At 38.9% G+C, this 18,698-nt stretch overlaps 1 protein-coding gene across 1 annotated transcript in view; it reads right to left on the bottom strand.

Moving 5' to 3' along the window:
- FBLN1 (fibulin 1) overlaps positions 1-18,698 on the bottom strand; it is a gene marked incomplete at its 3' end in the record, with an annotated part of 87,206 nt that overhangs the window by 63,082 nt on the left and 5,426 nt on the right. Inside the window, exons 2-3 of the mRNA XM_084306584.1 lie at positions 9,706-9,805; positions 2,042-2,177 (exon numbers count right to left, since the gene is read on the bottom strand). Coding sequence (XP_084162710.1) covers positions 2,042-2,177; positions 9,706-9,805 — 236 coding nt within the window. The remainder of the gene's footprint in view (positions 1-2,041; positions 2,178-9,705; positions 9,806-18,698) is intronic.

The raw sequence follows: 18,698 nt of genomic DNA, 5'->3' as shown, positions 1-18,698 counted from the left end.
CATGTGTTTTGCAGGGAAAAGATGCCAGTTACGTGACACGAGCTATGCTGAGTCATTTATTCTCAGGGCTAGAGATCAAGCCCCAGTCCATTTTATTTAATAATACAGCTGTCATCATGAAAACCTGCCATCTTTAAAGCCTGGCCATTTTAAAAAACATCACTAACTTCTCCTTTATACTGACAAGCCCACATATGGAAACACCAATCCATTGATGGGAAAGTGTGTTTCCTTGAACAGTTGCATTCTGGTTTAGGGTTGTGCCTTGGCATGTGTTTAAAACAGTGCTGCTATTATAAACACATCTCTAGTAGCAAACACTTGAATCACCAGAGTAATTGCCATCACAATCCGTGTTCATCTGTTCCTAGCCCCTCAGTGTACTGACACAGAGGGCTAAATATTTTTTTCTTACCATATTCAAGTAGAGGCAACAGGCTTTCTAAGGGTACAAGAACCTCCATGACAGGAGCAGGATGCATCCTACACATGGTCAAGAAGTGAGAGATATTTCCTCAGTGGTTCCATCATCCCATGTTCTACCATAGAGAAGAAATCATGCTACACGTGCAAACAAGTTTGTGAAAACCCAACATCTAGCTCAACAGATGCGTCACCTTTCTTCTACTCACAGTGAGAACATGAATTACTTCACAACCCCAGCACGGAACCACAGAATGGTTTGGGTTGGAAGGGACCTTAAAGGCCATTTAATTCCAACCACCCTGCCATGGGCAGGGACACCTTCCACTAGGCCAGGTTGCTCAAAGCCCCATACAACCTGGCCTTCAATACTTCCGCAGATGGGGCATTCACAGCTCCTCTGGGCAACCCAGACTCACCACCCTCACAGGAAAGAATTTCTTCCTTATATCTAATCAAAATCTACCCTCTTTTAGTTCAAAGCTATTCCCCCTTGTCCTGGCACTACGCTCCATGACAAGAGACCCTCCCCAGCTTTCCTGTAGGCCCCCTTTAGGTAGTGGAAGGCAGCTATAGGGTCTCCCTGGAGCCTTCTCTTCTCCAGGCTGAACAACCCCAACTGCCTCATGCTGTCATCATAGGAGAGGTGCCTTTGACCACCCTTGTGGCCTTCCTCTGGACTCATTCTATTAAGTCCATGAGTAATTCTAATAGGTACGTGGGCATCAGTGGGGTCTTACTGCCAGAAATATGATCAATCTGGCATTTTAGAGAGCAATTCAACTTGTGAGTTGGACATTGTCTGCCATCCTCTATATAATACAAGAGTTAAAAAAAAAAAAAAAAAAAAAAAAAGTATCTTCATCACCACTGAAAGAGATCTGTAATAGGACCAGAACTGTCCATGACTGGGGGTCATGTAAAAAGTCATGATCTTACTGGTGGAACTTTCTTCCAAAAACACTCTGCAGGGTGGTAAGACTATGCTCACTTTCAAGAAAGGCGAGATAAAGACAATAATAAAGGTGGCAGGCAGGGAACAGACCAACTAAAGATGCCACTGATGGGCATATTTATTCTAATATCAAACCCTGTTATCACAAGCTTATAGATGTCTCAAATTGTAAATCAAAATCATGTCAACTAAGGACATGCACACTAATTGGAATTATAAGTACACTGCAAGGATTAACTTCAATCCTACCCCTTTGGACCACCAGTACTGAAAACCAAGTTTGATCTTAGGCCATAAAGCTCTAATGAGAGCTGAGAACTGAATCAAGACTGAGTTTCACACCCATCCCTTCCTATATTGTGTTGATGTATTCTCTTCATGCAAAAGTAGTTTCCTAGCCAATTACCCATTTGAGAATTTCCACCTTTTTGCATTTACAACCTGTCTTTTTTAAAATGTAATGAAACAGACTGCTTCACTCAAAGCAGGACTGTTCTCTTAAAGAAGCATAAAGCAGACAGTGAACAGGGACAAGATGCGTAGGTGGGGAAGAACTATTTATGTGAATCAGGACTGAATAAGGTGACCTTCAAGATCAACCCTTAATACTAATCTGGACAGCCATTTGTTAGCAGATGAATAGAATTAGCTCTGAGATCTCACCTGAAAGTATTCAGCTTCACAGGTGGAATTTTCACCAGTATATGAGTCACACTCTTCACGCACATTGGCAAATTCGATCCCATCTGAACAGTAGTGCTCCTCCAACTTGCTGCGGCAGCACTGTACCTGAGTCATGCTGATAAGAGGGTGAAAGCAATGGGTTAAGAACGTCATAAATAGATCAAGAAAAGATAACGCAGCAGGTTTTGACAATGTGCACTATTACAAGTCTCTGAGAAAGAGATTCCTACAGATGTACATTTTACTTAAAAAGTAAAAATATTCTTCAGACGTGGACAGAAACTTTGGTTGACATGTTTAGTACTGTTAAGGCGGTATATTTAAGACAATTAAACTGTCTGTCCACCTTGCAGTCTCTCACAACAAATTTTGAAGTAAATGGATAACTTCAACCACATTTGACACTGGGCTCTATCTCTAGGATGCTGCATTCTTGTAAGCTTTATCACAACTGGTGGCTGAACAGAGGATGGTAGGAACCCAATCAATGCTTCTACTATAGAAAGAAATCAGGCTCTGGACGGTGTGAGAGCCTGCAATCCTGAGACCACTCTATCCCAGTGCCTGTTTCCCCTTGCTCAAACAAGTACAACACACTGAAGGCAGCTCAGAGCATTGCTCTGTGGGAGAACTGGATATACATGGAGAATTGAAGGTATCAAGGGAAGTCACAGTAAGAAACAGAGTGTACTGCAAGAAAGTGGTGAAGAAAGACAATGGAGCAGGAAACTAAGCTCTGTTAGTTCCACTGCTCATAGAATCATTTTATCCCCATTTCAGTGAATGAATTGAAAACACTATCTCTAATTCCTTCCTATGGAAAAAAAATCTGAGTGAGGAGGCTTTAAAATCTTCCACTCCTGTCATTACTCCCACTCAAGGAGATGTATCTCCTCTCACCACTCTTTTCTTATGTGCAACTGTTGACTAGCATTGTGGGTGGATCTTGCATCTTAAAGCTCTTCCACCACTAGCTCCTGTAAGAAACACTTGGGAACAGGAAAAAAAAAGTTAAAGAAGAGAAACAAATCAGATTACACATACAAGTATATAAACATATCCATGTGTTTTCTGATAATGCTGTGCCACTGAGAATAAAGTTCCATGAGTTGCTAGGGGGAAAAGAAACTATCCAAAAGGTAATCCAAGATGATAAATTATATTTCTAGTACAACCAAGGCACTTAAAAGGTGAAAAATCTTTTCAAGGGTTACTAGAAATACATGAGATGATGTATAGATATTCAGTAAGCCGATACCCTTTACTCTTAAAAATTCTTTTTTCACACTGTCAGAAATTTTGGAGGTAGAAGGAAAAGGGTTTAGCTGCACTACTGAACCACATGCTTCTCGTGTTGTCATCTGCAAGAAGTAGATTCCTGTGAATCACTCCTAAAGGAGTTTCACTGCTCTCAATGACCATAGGATAAGCTTTCAGCTCCCAGGGGTTATATTATAAGGGAGTCCCTCCACTCTGTGGCCAAGCCATCCAGTCCAGCCCACTAAAAGCAGGGAACACACAGGGCTCAGATTCTGCTTCCCTGTGCATACTGGTGATGCAAGGATATCAAGCTACATTCCCGAAGATTCATGATTCTTATTTACTGGATTTTGTAATGGTCTGACTGTGCAGTTCTCACTTGGACAAAAACAGCTACAGGATTTCAATGCATAGGAACAAAAACTAGGTTAAGTTCATGAACAATTTATTCAAAAATAGACTCTAAAGTCATAGCTAGAAGTTATGCCCAGGTCAGTAACTTTACTTGGCAGAATATATGAAGTTTTTGATATTTGATTTAGTTCCATTTTGGAAGAATATGTAGTTTTTTTGTTGCTGAGATTCCCTCTGAAGCAGAGTTTCCATTCCCTGCCCAGCTCTGGGGTGGTCTGCCTGTCAGGACTTTGGAAGCCTGTGAAACCTGAACTTCAAGTCCAAGAGTGTGAGAGCTGAGACTTTCCAGCTCCTTTAGCCCTCCAAGTCCTGTTGAGGATAGGGATATTAGCCATGGATAAACAAACAAACAAACAAACAGCAGCAGTTTTTCAGTAGATCTGTTTGATTTCCAGTGTGTCTTTTTTTTTTTTTTTTTTTTTTTTTCAAATGCAAGTCATCTCTTTGAAATCCTGGACAAATTGGCAATTCCAACCAAAACAAGTAAGTTTCTCAAAATGTTTCCCACAGCTGTATTCATGTCATGTGGCCCACCCCAACTGTAACAAGGAATTAAACATCAATTGAATGGAAATTCTAGATTAAAATACCATTTGTTCATTCTCAGAACAACGATAAAATCACACTTTGTTGCCCAAATCCTACAGTGAAGTTGCATTGGTAGCAAATATTGCTTGAGACTGTAAGCACTTGTATAACTATAATAGAGGAAGAAATCCTTGAAAAATGGTAGAGTAAAATGCTACAGGAATCTGTACAGTACTGATTTCACAGTTGTACTTCAGTGAGCCCAGTTGACAACCCTTTTCCCTTTGCACACTGGCTCCCATGCTGATAGTCTCTATAGCATGTCACAAGAAGCAATTTAGACTACAAGACATTTGAGATTAAGATTCTCTCTCCCTGCCTGTTCAAAATTATGTGTCCCCTTAGATTAGACCCTAATACAATCCATACTCACTTTCTGCTTCACAGCAGAGTAAAGGAGGCATCTCTAATGCTAACAGGACATCAAGATTTGTCTCTTTTTGTAATACCTTTTAACTCTTCCTGTGTAATTTCTCTAAAAAAGAGAGAAATTTAAAGCAAAACCAGGAAAGTACGTATTTAATTACTACTAGTAAATAAAAAAAGCCAAGGGCTACTTCATCCTCATGTGCCGTATTCAATTTTTCAGTTAAAACAGGGTAACAGAACTTTACTGAACTAAATACTTATAATATGTATTTACAATATGGCTGAAATATTACTAGGATGAAAAACATTAAATGTGGGATATCTAGGAGCAGGTAGCCTCATGACTGACATTCACTCAGGATATTTGAGCTAAAATAATTAATTTTCTGGTCTTTGAAACACGAATTTTATTCATGGCTCACTAACAGACAGAAATCACTCAGACCTTTAAAAATACTTACTTTTTGTTGCAGATGCTCATTTAACATTCAAATTATTTCATTACTACATAATTTGATTATAAATCAAGTTAAGAAATTGTTTTTCATTTTTTCATTTTTACTTTCTGTTAGAATTTAACAAATTTTAACAAAATTTTAACAAAGCTACATGTCCAGTTACCTCCACAACACTTTCATCTTTAGTATCCTTCCCTCAGAGTGCTCTCCTAAAATAGTACAGGTTTCGTAATTACCTATATTTCTTTTCATTTTACCTTTATTATAATTATCCTTCCTAGAGGGTAAACTCCTCAAACAGGAAGGATTTCCTAATCACCTATTTTTCCTTTTATTTCTTTCCATAGAAACATTAAAACTTAACTTTGCTTTGAAAACAATTTTTCTCTTTTTTTTTTCCACCCTAATTTAGACAATAAAACTCCTTCACTATCCCCTGCCTTCCTCCTGCTTATTAGCCTGTCTTCAGACTACACAGGTGTTATTCATGGAAGGTCTTTGACAAAATATAGTAGAAGTAAACTAAACTAACAACAACAACAAAAAAAGGCATGATTCCACTCCAGAATTATTTTGCCAAGACAAGCTGCCTCTTCCACCCTTGGACCTTTCAGTTCAAAATTTAACATGCAACACAAGGGAACTCAGGAAAATGAAGAGCAAGAGCAAGACCTAGTATTATGACTGAAACAACATGGCAAGTGAAAATACTAATGTGCCACAACAATCAAAAGCATATATTGGATCATATGTTGTAAATCAGCAAGGGACTCTAGTAAAAATTAGTGATTTTAGTCACTAAAGACTAAAGACACAGTGTTCTGTCCCCCTGACTGTGAAGCCAAAAATAGCTGGGAGGCACACTGAACAAGCTGTAGAGAAGAGATGATAACTAATGAATACAAACACTCCAAAAGTAACTTTAAAGATGTTTTTCAGACAAAAAACTGCAATAACTTTGATGTCCAAAGTCTCAGGCTCTTCCAGGCATACAATGGCATAAACTAATAAATGTCTATCAGCAGTTAAACATCTGGTTCCTATCCTTCCAAATGCTCTTCTCTTACTACTTCCTTGTGTTCCCATCTTGAGTTTGCATTCAAGGACTGCTACTTTTCTGCTTGGGAACCTGGATCACCTTTTTGCTCTGTTTTGGCACAGCACCTAGCAGAGTGTTGTGTACCTTCTTCTTCTACACATTCCTGCAACACTAACAATGAATAATGTTATTCCAAATGTAATTCCAAAAGGACTACACAATGCTAAAGACATGCAATTCTCATATGGAGATGTGCTATTTCTGGCCCAGGAACTAAGTTCACTTGCTAAGAGCTCTGAGCAGGGGAACCTCTACATTTTGAAAGGGAGAAGATTTATTGGACAGGTCAAGTTCCAAAAATAAACAGCAGCTGTTTCCTGCTGCTGTGAGTTTGACGATGTCACAAGAAAATGGATGAATGGGCAAAAAGCTGCTGTTATAACAGCCAAATATATAATTCATGAAAACCCTACGCTCACATTTTCTGAGTCATGAATGCGTATATAAAAATACTGTTACTTTCCAGAGTGATAATGCAATGAGGTATATGCATTTGCGGGTCAAGCAACCACAATAAGAGATTGTAGACATGACTGGACATTACCAGGAGCCTTGCTTCAACTTAAATGAAACCCAGTAACAGCAGCCAAGTATACCTTATGAATTCACGTGAACTTCGGACTGACAGCTGGCTCACCTTCATTGTAGGTCAAGAAAGCAAATATATCTGCAGTCTGGGCTGTCCCATATTCACTAAGTGATGCTGACACAGATGTTAAGTTCCTCAATAACAACAAGGGAATTTGGGGGCTGTATCCTAAAGAGACACCAAAACCTTAAACTGTCTGCCTGTTTCTAAGAAGCACAGCAGGTGTTAGAATGGCAGTACTTGCATGGAAACCCTTCCTGATTCCTATGAATGAACTTTAAATGGTTGGAATCAGGTCAAGTGGTTTCACTTTAATTCAGTAAGGCAGCTTATTCCTCATACAAATAAAAGAAAGGGTGATTAAAACAGCAAAGGAAAACTCTAGGAGTGGGCCTGCTTTGAGGGAAGGACTGAATCTGAGATGCCGTTATGTTTTAAATCCTATGCACAGGATTCAAAAACTGCATGCAAAGTCTGCCAGAACATGTACTCACACCCAGCCTGTTCTGTGTTGCATGGTCTTTGCAATGTAACTATGCAACACTTTTACTTCAGTAACTTCATCTCCTCACTTCACAATGTATTTTTCCCTTGCCTTCAACTGCTAACCTTGTGAACCCAAGCTGAAACATTGTGCTGGTTTGCACATGCAAACCAACCAATCTCTGGAATAATTTATTACAGAATTACATAATTTATGGCCCAAGAGGCCATAGCTTTTTAAAACATGTTTTTGGTTGTTGTTGGTTTTTTTTTTTTTTTTCAGACTGTTTGTCCAACACCATGCTGCACTAGATTGTCAGAAGACCCCAGCTGTGGTTTAAACAGCCAACTAAATGACAGACATCACACACCCTGGTCCCCAGCAGCTCCTGTTGTGTATATGTCTAAATAGAAAGCAAGCTTTGAAATCTGAAGCTTTTTTTTGAAATCTGTAATAAGTAAGTCATCCTGTGCCATATTCTCCTCCTAGACCTCAGCAGATGTAATAAATCTGATTTGGGTTTCACTCACATCTCTGTGCAATAGGAATGAATGTGCAAAATCAATGTTGTTAACCAAGTGTGCTTGCAAAATGAATCACTGATCGTTCTGTCTACGGTTATACCAGTAATTAACAAAACAATTTGGCTCTTACCTTTGTATCTGAAATAACATTATAAAGTGATTCTGCTGATATGCTGATATATGATATGATTTCATGGATATGCCAGTTAGCAACCATAACTGGAGTAAAATAATATTGCCGTTAAAGAAAGTAGACAAAGTTGCCAATTTTACTGAGTCATTTCTTAGCATGGAGCCAAGCTTCCGGGGGAGCTATATTTATTTATTCTACAGTTATGAATAGATGCAACTGAATATATCCACTTCTATTTCTGTCAACTGAGTGCTCATGTCTCTCACAGAATGAGTTTACCCATTTCTGATTTACCATTATATCACTATAATTTACTTAATTAGATACCGTTTATGCTCAAAACTTAGATGAAACATTAGTAAGCTTTTTTTTTCCAATTATCCTAAAAAGTCTTAAAGACTCTCTAAAACAGCAAACTTTGAAAGAATGTATTACAGTTACAGCAGAATCACAACTCACATTAATTAAATTATCATTAAATCATAAAGATTCTTGCTCCCAGATTGTTCAAAAAAAAAGGTTTCCTGTTTTTCTTGCCTGTTTTGTCTGTAACTCTGCTGACTCTTCAAGTATTTCCTAAATTGGGATTTAAGCCCTATCTGTCAATACTTCTGTGTAAGAGACTGCTTTTGATGCCAATACAAATGCAAAAGTCAGAAAACATGAACAGACTTGACTGCAAGACAAATTCTTTCCTTAATAATCATCAATCCAACATTTCTACAATTACTAAGATTAAATCACTTTTCAATCCACTTGAGAAGATAGAGGTGGGCAATACAATGTGCTTTAAATGGAGAGATGTAAGTCCTCTGTGAAGCTGCGCCTCAAACTACCAACCGCAAATTGTTAGCTCCACAGATAAAATTAGCAAGCTTATTTAATGGCAAAAATAACACAGGCTATCAATGAGAGAAAAAATACGAATGTCTCTAAATCTATAAGAGATTCGGTATAACCAAAATACTACTGTGTTACTAATTTTAACATTTAACTTCATTATTTCATTAGCTAGATAACAAAAAAGAAATTAGTATCATATTAAATTTCAGTTGAATTAAGAAATTAAGTATTAACTAAAGGTTACTATGTTATACAAATACATTTGACAGAAGTGGGATGCCCTAAGTAACTAGCAATCTTGTGAGTTAAACTTTAAGCTCTCTGATCCCGAAACACAACTAAGAACTGCAGACAATTACCCATGTGACACCACACAGAATAAATAATTTTGAAAGGCTGTTTTACATACATTGGTATGTATGCATGCAATCTATATATTATTCAAAATGTTATTCATGTACATGATCTGCTGTGTTTCTTGGAAAATTTTCACTCCAGAATTTCAACCTGGGCTAGATTCTCAGTCAGTATCAACTGAAGATGTTCTGCTGACATTAGCAGAGCCATGCTGAGATACATGGAATGTAGGCTGAGTCCAAGCCCTGTAAGCAGAGTACAGTGAAAAACTTGACTAAGAGACACAGCCCACGTCAAACAAGTTAGAGCTGGGTGACTCTGCACAAGACCAATAGCAGAAATTGAAAAGACCTAATGGAATTAAATTTGGTCTTCAGGTTTCTCTAAGGTTAGATATGAAATTAGAAAATTTTGTTTTAAGAGCTAGGTGTTACATCTTATAACCAGCTTTTATACCTGCCATTCCCCCTGTTTTACATGAATATAAAAATCATAGCATAATAAATATAATATATAATCATATACCTGCACTCTCTGGACTCGGAAATTAATGGTAGAGAAGTACATATTCTGTTTTTGTTTGCCCATTCAATACCTTTGTCACAGCATTCTTCCATTGAAAGATCTGCAGAAGTGAGGAAAGAAAAACACAATATATTTAATACAACCTTAGTAAATGGCATTGCATCTGCCAATTAGAAAAAAAAGAGAAAGTTCATTCTGCCCTCCCTCATCTACACACAGAACAGTGCTCCCATCCATGGCCAAATGAGGCATCTATTAACACCTTGCAACCAGCCCAAGTACTCGAGTTACTCTGTGAAGCAAACTGGAGCTTCCCTTATCCTTCCAAACAAAGACACAGACCAAGAACTTCTGCAGAAAATAGTTCAGACAGAGTCATGTATAATAAAGGGTTATGTCCAAGTGCATTCCTTTATTATCAAAGGTGGCAGTAGCAATAAGGAACATCCAAAATCCTGAAGAAGATAAATAAAATAACTGACTGATATGAAAGACAGACAAATCTCATGTAAATTTACAGAACTATTTTTTCCTGAGATTATCTAATTAATATGTTTCAATCAAAAGTGAAACATCTGTAAATGCAAAAGTATTTAGACAGAAAGCTGTATTGTATTTTGATCACTTAACATATGAAATAAAAATGATATAGATACCAATTGCTACCAGCCCTGAAACTCAGAGGAAAAGCATACTTAGATAACTATTTGTACAGAGTATGATTTTTGTAGAAATCTCTAATTGAAGAAAACTAAATACTGTTAATGAGCTGACAATCACTACAGGTTTGCTTCATATTCCAAGTGCAAAAGTTCACTGCACAGCAGGTGTATCAGAACTTGCAATACAACATAAGTCACATTTTCCTATTAATTATCTTGCAATCCAGATACTGAACAGCTCCTTGTATAACAAATACGCAATCTTTGTTTCATCTGCTTTTGACTGATTGACCTCATGGGTTGCACCCAGGAGTGCTGAGGGCTGATGTCATTGCAAGGCTACTGTCAATTATCTTCAAGAGGTCATAGTGACTGAAGAACATTGTTTCTGAAGAACAGGAGAACCAGTGTCCACCCTCGCTTCAAAAAGGGTGGGAGAGAATATCTGGGGAACTACAGGTGTCTGTCAGTGTCCTCTCACTGTCTGGAAAGATGATGGAGAAAATCTTCCTGGAAACTGGTTCTGAACACGAGGACAAGAAAATAATCAGAAGAAGTCAAGTGAGATTTATGAAGTGGAAATCATGCATAGACAACCTCTGAGCCTTCCATAATGAGGCGACTAGACTGGTGGATGAGGGGAGAGCAAGGATGTGGTTTACCTTGACTTCACCATATGTCTTCTGATACTGTCTCCTGTAACATCCTCTTAAAGCAACGGTGTACAGGTTAGGTAAGCGGACAGTGAGGTGGATTGAAAACTGGCTGAACAGTCAGTCCCTGAGCACTGTGGTGACTAGCACAAAGTCCATTTGTGGACAAATCACTAGTGGTGTACCGCGGGGCTCAATGCTAGTTCCAGTACTGTTTAACATTTTCATCAATGATTTGGACACTGTGAAAGAGTGCCTTCAGTCAGTCCAAAAATGATACTAAACCGGGAGCAGTAGCTGATGCACCAGACAGTTGTGCTGTCATCCTGTGGGACCTCAACAGGCTGGAGAGCTGGACAGTAAGGAACTTCATGAAATTCAACAAATGGAAATGCAACTACTGCATCTGGAGAAAAATAGCCTCCTGGCAGCAGTACACACTGAGGGCTAACAAGCCAGAAAACAGCTCTGTAAAGGACCTTAGTGTCCTGGTGGACACCAAGCTGAACATATGCCAGTGAACCAGTGCATCTGTGGCAAAGGCAGTCAACAATATCTTGGGCTGCATTAGGCAGAGCACCACCAGCAGGTCCAGGGAGATGATCCTTCTCCTTTATCTAGCACTGGTGAGGCCTTGCCAGTCCTGGGCCTTACCAGTGGCCAGTCCTGGGCTCCCCAGTTCAAGACAGAGATTAACTTACTGGAGCGAGTTCAGTGCAGGGCCACGAGGATGACAGATATACTTGAGTATCTTGTATTTGGGGAGGCTGAGAAGGCTGGGACTGTTAGCCTGAAGAAAACTCGAAGGTAATGGTGGTGTTCTGATCAATGTATATAAATACCTGACATGAAGAAGAGGGACAAATGAAGTTTCACCTTAACACAAGAAAGCACTTCTTTACTGTGAGAGCATTCAAACACTGGATGGTCTCAAGAGGTCCTTTCCAACCTACATGACTCTGATTCTGTGACTGATTCCTTAATGAAAAAATAAGTAAGACCTTTCCATCTGGATGTCTTGGTGCTGCACAGAGGAAGGCAAATCTCATTTAATTATTTTTGAGAGAGAGGCTGAAATAAAGACGGGTGAAATCATTTGCTCAAATTACACAGCTAGCTGGTGGCATTAATAGGGAATGTACATCAGGTAATTCCCACACATTTCTCTCCACTGGATTATTAAATGCCTCACATGATTCCCTCATTCTTAGCTTTGCTCCACACATATTTAAAAGGTACAAAATTCAATAAACAGCAGCATTATATTCAAGACTATCCACCTTCACCAATGACTTTCTGCAGTCTGGTAAGGGCAAGCATCCATCTCCTCTGGATCTCCCTATCCAGTTACTAAGCTATTGTTTCCTAGGTTCTCCTGCTGTCTGGGTGTTACAGCCTCCCTCCACCTGTCCATGTATCCACATCCTAACCTACTGCAATCATCAAGATAAGTGGAAATATTATTTAACCTGTTTATGATCACATTTATTCTGACACAGACCAGAAGGAACTTATAGGAGTAGCTTCTCCTATAGGAGTACAGGTAGATATTCATACATGGAGCAAAAAAGAACAGCCAAAAGCAGTTAGAGAAGATAAGCCTCCCCAGTATCACAGTTGCTTTCAGAGAACAACCTTTATTCCTGTCTAGTGATGATAATCCAACAATTCAAAGCAAAAGGGAAAAAAAAGTTTAATAATATTTTGGATGTGTCAATCATCTAAATGTTGGTACCCTTAAGGCATTTACCAGCTCTACTGTGCAAAGCTCTTGAATACTGAGCACATTTCTGGCTATCCCTTTTTAGGAAAGATTAAATCAAAATTGAAAATGTGTTAAGAAAAGCTAGGAAGATGGTCAGGAGAAAAAAAAGCCCTGTTATATGAGGAAAGGCTGGAAGAAGTAGACCATTTTAAGCCTAGATAAGTAGAGCTTGTGAAAGGATGTGGTTCCCATCAACAAATATTATAGCAGTAAACAATAATCAGAATTATGGGATCAAGTAAACCAAACATTTTTTAATATGAAAATCATTATATTTCCAAATTGAATTACATTAAATGTTAGTTTATTACAGAGCTCTGTACTCAATGACCCAGGTCATCCTTCTAGTCTTACTTACTTACCCAAAATATTGGTCAAAATTCTGTCATCCTGAAGTCAAGGCAGTGTTTCTTTTGAATTCCTCAGTGTGTTCAGAATTCATGCCAGTGTCTAAAAGCTAATTGTAGCTTATAATGATACAGAGAAAATCTGTCTTGTAAATAAATATCTGCCTGTGGTGAAAGACATGCATTTGTGTCTGATCTATTCTTTGGGAATATGGACCCTGTCTGGTGCTCTCTGTCTGCCAGTGTACTGCCAACAAACATTTCATGCATCAGATCTCATACAATGTGTTACAAATAACTGTTTTTTAGTGCTGTTGTCTGCAATTAATCCTACCCGTGTTGAAAAATGGTGCACAATTAACTGAAGTGCAGAGCTGGCTGCAGGTTTCTGCAGGGCTTTATACAAATGGGTCTTTGGCCAAGTTCCTCCCCAGAAGGACAATCCCTGGCTCCGGACACTGATTCCCTCCCAGCTCTGGCAACACACCTCTACTCCAACCAAATAACTCAAGAATTCAAAGCAGGCCAAGCTAAGCAACCTCGGCTGTAGGAGTGTATCCAGACAAAGAAGGATTTCAGATACATTGTTGAGGAAGAACTGCAGTCCAGGCTCATTTTTTTTTGTGATATCACAATTCATATCCTCCAAAGATCCTGCCAAAACTCTCTTGAGAATAGAGGGAAGCGAAAAACAAACAGTAAAAAAAGGACTCCACCCTCAAAGCCATTCTTCTAAAACATAACAATAAAAGAGTGAAAAACATTTTCTCAAGCTTTGCAGTTTGTCTTTTAAAAATAGTCATTTGTGGACCAAGCTCTACCCTTTCAAAATCTCTGAAAGTACTTGCTTCACACTTCCAGGTTCAACTCATGACTGCACTGGAATTTATTCTAACCTTTTGGCATTAAGAGTTGTTAATGATTATTTAGAAAGAGGACAGACTTATTGTCTTGAAACTGTATTTTTCGAGTATTGTGGATTGAACCGTACATGTGCACATTCATGTGGCTCCCAGGTGGAAATCTGCGCAAGCAGTTCATAGTGAGGCTATTCGTGCCTTCTTGCACCCTTCTCAGGGGAACCAACAGCATGGGGCTTGTCCTCAGTTCTCATAACCACAAGCTCATTAAACAAAGCATCTGGAAAGGAGGTAGTGGAAAGCAGACAACAGGAGCTATCCCAACAACATCTCAGAGAATCTCACTTACTGCATAAAAAAATGATGGTTCTTTTTTGTCTGAATGTAACCATGCAGCTTTTACTGGCAGTTGACTGGCTTGTGGTACCTCTCAGTGTTGGAATGCCAGAGATGTTCAAGTACAAATTACAGTATTGCTTTTCTGAACCTGGTGCCCCTTCAAACTGTTTTGCCAAGTGCTTAATGTTTCATGCAAGTCAGCCAGAGAAATCTCAGGCATCTGAGAGACAAAACATTTCTGGGAAAGGCTGATGATATTGTCTGTGTTCAGATGAAATATGCACTTCTATTTGGAGCAAAGAACCCTACAGAAAAGTTGTAACATGCAGGAATACACAGTGTGGTCCATTTTGTAAGCTTGTGAAGCAATCGTTCAGCTTTTTGATATCATTAGACAGAAAGATATGAAGATAAACCCACGATCTGTTAAGATGGTAACATTTGCCTTCCACAGATATAGGGATTTTGCAGGCTAATTTACTGATTCAGGACAAAATTCAAGCCTACTTTGGATAAAATCAAATGCAGCATCATCATGGCCTTATCCCTGTAAAAAAAACATATGTGCAGCAGGGCATCCAAGAGAACTTGAGTTGTGAAAATTATACATGCTAGTATGGCAACAGTTAGGATCCCTGACATGATGTTAGAGAGGCATGTGCAGTATTCTGACATAAGTTTCAGGAATCCTCTTCAGGGAAGAGTACAGTAGAAACACAGCTGGAACTCAGGTCTCTATTTTTAGGAAAGCTGTCATCATTAAGACTTATTAGATAAGAAGCGATTAAGGGCCACAACTTAAGATGTTTTGCACACATGATGCATTCATGTGCTAGCTATGAACTATGCTGACACAGACAAAAAGAATGGGCATATGGTACTTTTAAAAAAGGTTATTTTCTAATCTTAACAGGACTGCCATACTGTGGAGGAGTTCAAAGCAAGAAATGTGGTCAAAATCTGTATAACTTTAGACTTATATGATGTAATAATTGCTTATTCAGCTGCTACAGTGAATATTTTTTGCAAAGGAAAGATAAGCTTAAGAACGTTATCCAAAAGCATGATTCCTGGAATGAGAAACCCTGAATTACTTCTGGGAATTGTGCAAAAAGTCAGCAAGAGTAAAAGGGAATGGATGATTTTCATGATACTAGCTCTCCAGCTCAATCAAAAAGGGTCAGATTTTTTAAGTAACACTGTAATAGCAGCTATTCTGTACAGCTGCACTGCTGATGGAAAAGCCCATGTACAACCCAGGATTAGATAGCTGTTCATTACTCAGTGCTGATCTATGGAACAGTTATAAAACTGTTACCACTAATTAGAATATCAAACCAAAGCTACACCTCAGTAACAATAGGCTTATCAAGCTAGTGGTAGTAAAGCTTTCCAGTTCTTCAGAACAAGTGATGTAACCGTCATATTCATTACCTTCCCAGCCACAGAACCAGCTGTAGTTGGGAATACATTGGGAAGTAAATCCAGGTCAAGGTCCCAACTCCTTACTAAGGCATTTTCAATCTTTTAAACACATTAATTAACTTTGTAAAATGTAGTGCAGATCTTGCCCTTTACTCAATTTATTCTGTAAGAGACTCAGCACTATGGAATGCAAGAAAACAGAACATGATTATCACTTCTCAGCATATGCAGATATGATACAGAAAGCAGATGGACTCTGTGAAAGCTCAGCACTAGTCCAACATGTTTCAGTAACAGTATGTCATCCAGAATTTCTGGAACACAAGCTTACAATAGACATGCATTGGTTTAGGTTACCAATAAGAAAAATATTTTTAACTTTTACAGTGTACCTTTCTGAGGAAACCTTTCTTTTCTTGTTAAGAAAAAATTCTCTTACCACTGGTGCTCATCCATCTAACTGCCAGCTGAAAAAAAAAAAAATAAAAAAATGCAAGTCTATGTACAGAATTTGATCCTCAGAATAACAAGATGACAATCTGTATTATTCAGGGCTACATTCCTTGTCTTCCAACCTCCCTTTACGTCTGTACCCTTTGGACATACACAGAGAAACAGTATATCCCCTTGTCCAAGGCTTTACTGTGCTTTGGGTTCAGGGCAGACAGGCTGTGCTTGACCTGGTCTGCCACTGCCAATACCAATTATTCCTGAAACTATGACACCTGGCTAATACTAGGTCAACAAGCCAGCTGCTTTGGAGCAGAGGTGGTAGTCAAGTGCTGGCATCTGGGATTTGTAGTCTTGATTTTTTGGCTGTCCTTATAACAAACTGTAGAATTGCTCCTTCTGGCAATGCAAACACACTCTGGACAGCCATATACTGTATCAAAGAAGACAAAGACGTGTTTACACAAGGGGAGCTAGCTGACTTGAAAGGTCTAACTGGTAACAGAGTAACATGACAACTACTGCCTTGTTGCATCCTGAACTTGAGTGTAAATCTAGGGATTAGACACAGAATAAAGGGTAGAGGAGACCTGAAACTATGAAGCAGACATCCACACAACAGAAAATCTGGCCTCACAAGTCCCTGAAATGAATGCTTTGAATTAAGAGCAATGGAGTGATGCAGGAAAGCATACCATCCTCAGCACGGCATGGTGTATTTGCTGGATCTCTTCAGACTAAAGATGGAATTAAGATGCCCTTCCTCCTTTTCATACATGGAGAAAGAAATAATGTTAATGAATGCTTTTCTTCCTCCCAGAGAATCTTCTCTACAGCTCTGTGAGAGACATATCAAGCCCTTCTGGCAAAAGTATGAGCGGGTATAGAAAGCAGTGAGTTGGGGGTTTAAAGGAGAAACAGAGAATAAAATTTGTTCTGGAAATGAAACACCCAGCGAAACAGAGCAAGTTGGTATTGATGGGAAGTACCCTACAGCACAGTTCTTGTTTAGCTTGACCACACATCACGTTTGCCAGTATACAGATCAAGTAAGAGGGAAAGAAAGAGCCAAACTGCTGCATTATTAACGCTTGGATAGAAAGATATCTTCATTCCTCCCATTACGTTGTTCTTACAGGTTCCCTTATGAATCTACCAGCTTGAACTTCATAATGTACGTGTGATACCTGAAGCCAAGATGTCCTTCCCACGAAAGCACAAGCCAGGAGCCAGTGCATCTGATGCAGTCTACAAGACTGTCTCCATCACCCACTGGCTCTCTCCAGTACTACTCCAGGCTACTCTGGGAGTTCTGATGACAACAGCATCTCTCTTCCAGGTGGGGAGGGGATATTTAATAATTATGGACTGGCAGATAATCACCTACAGTTTATACACTGCTAAGAAACATGATGCTCTCCACAAAGACCCTTAAAGTATTTCAGCCTCTACCTTCTGATGAGTTCTCAGCTGAGTATGATTATTTCAGGATAGCTGACATTGCTAAGAAAACCCAGTGAGCATACTAACTAAAGTAGCAGCACCCTAAAGGAAATGCCTGGTATGTGAGTCTGTTTTGTGGTTGGTTTTAAAACAGCCAACATTTTACTGGAAATTTCCTTAGCTCTGGAGAACACTCATTTATTGGGAATGTGGCTCTGGTAGTACCAGCAATGGCCATCACACAATTAAGGGGATTTTTCAGATATGGCCAAACCTCAATTTATGAGGAGTCTGTTTGCAGTCTATAAAAGTAGCTCTTAAAATTGTTGATGGTGGCAGCTGGTGATGAGGTAGCTGATGTGTTTGGTGATAAGGACAAGCTTAAGGGAGGCAATGCTATAATGCAACATGCCTTATTTCCTCTGGTAGGGAAAGTAAGTGCTTTAAGTGTGGGTTTCTTATCTTGCCTAAGGTCTAATAAAAAGTCATTCAAAAAAGCGAGGCAATTGGCTACTCAAAAATTACAAAGGGCTCCACCTATTGCAGGAAAACCATAAGGTATCCTATATGCACATAAAAAAACAAACAAACAAACAAACAAACAAACAAAAAAAAAATAGGGATGAAGAAGCCCTCAAGATTTTCTTGTCCTACCTACTACTCTCAGGCAGAACTGATAAAATGTGATCAGTTCTAGGCAGATTTCTATTTAGTTGTTCATAACAATAGCAAGTGAGACTGCTTCCACAACCTCTCTATGCAATGGGCTTGTATTTCAAATGTCCTTACTGGCAGATAATTTTTACTACTATATTACCTTACTGTCCACTCCAAAAGACCATTTAAACCCACTGTTTCCATTACTACCTCAAATAGACAGGCTGTTACACACCTCAACCACCTTCTGGGTAGCTGAAGCCTGAAACTCCACCCAGATGTCTTCTCTGTGAACATATTAACTTGAATTTTTTCATTGTGCAAATAATGAAATTACTTCACACTGTGTTGATAATCCTATGGTGTATTTTTTCTTTCTCATTTAGGAACAA

This window comes from Netta rufina (genome assembly GCF_964035555.1).
Source record: "Netta rufina genome assembly, chromosome: 1".
Lineage (NCBI taxonomy): Eukaryota > Metazoa > Chordata > Aves > Anseriformes > Anatidae > Netta > Netta rufina.
Note: the sequence above shows the minus strand (reverse complement) of the source record. Positions and strands in the feature narration are given on the sequence as shown.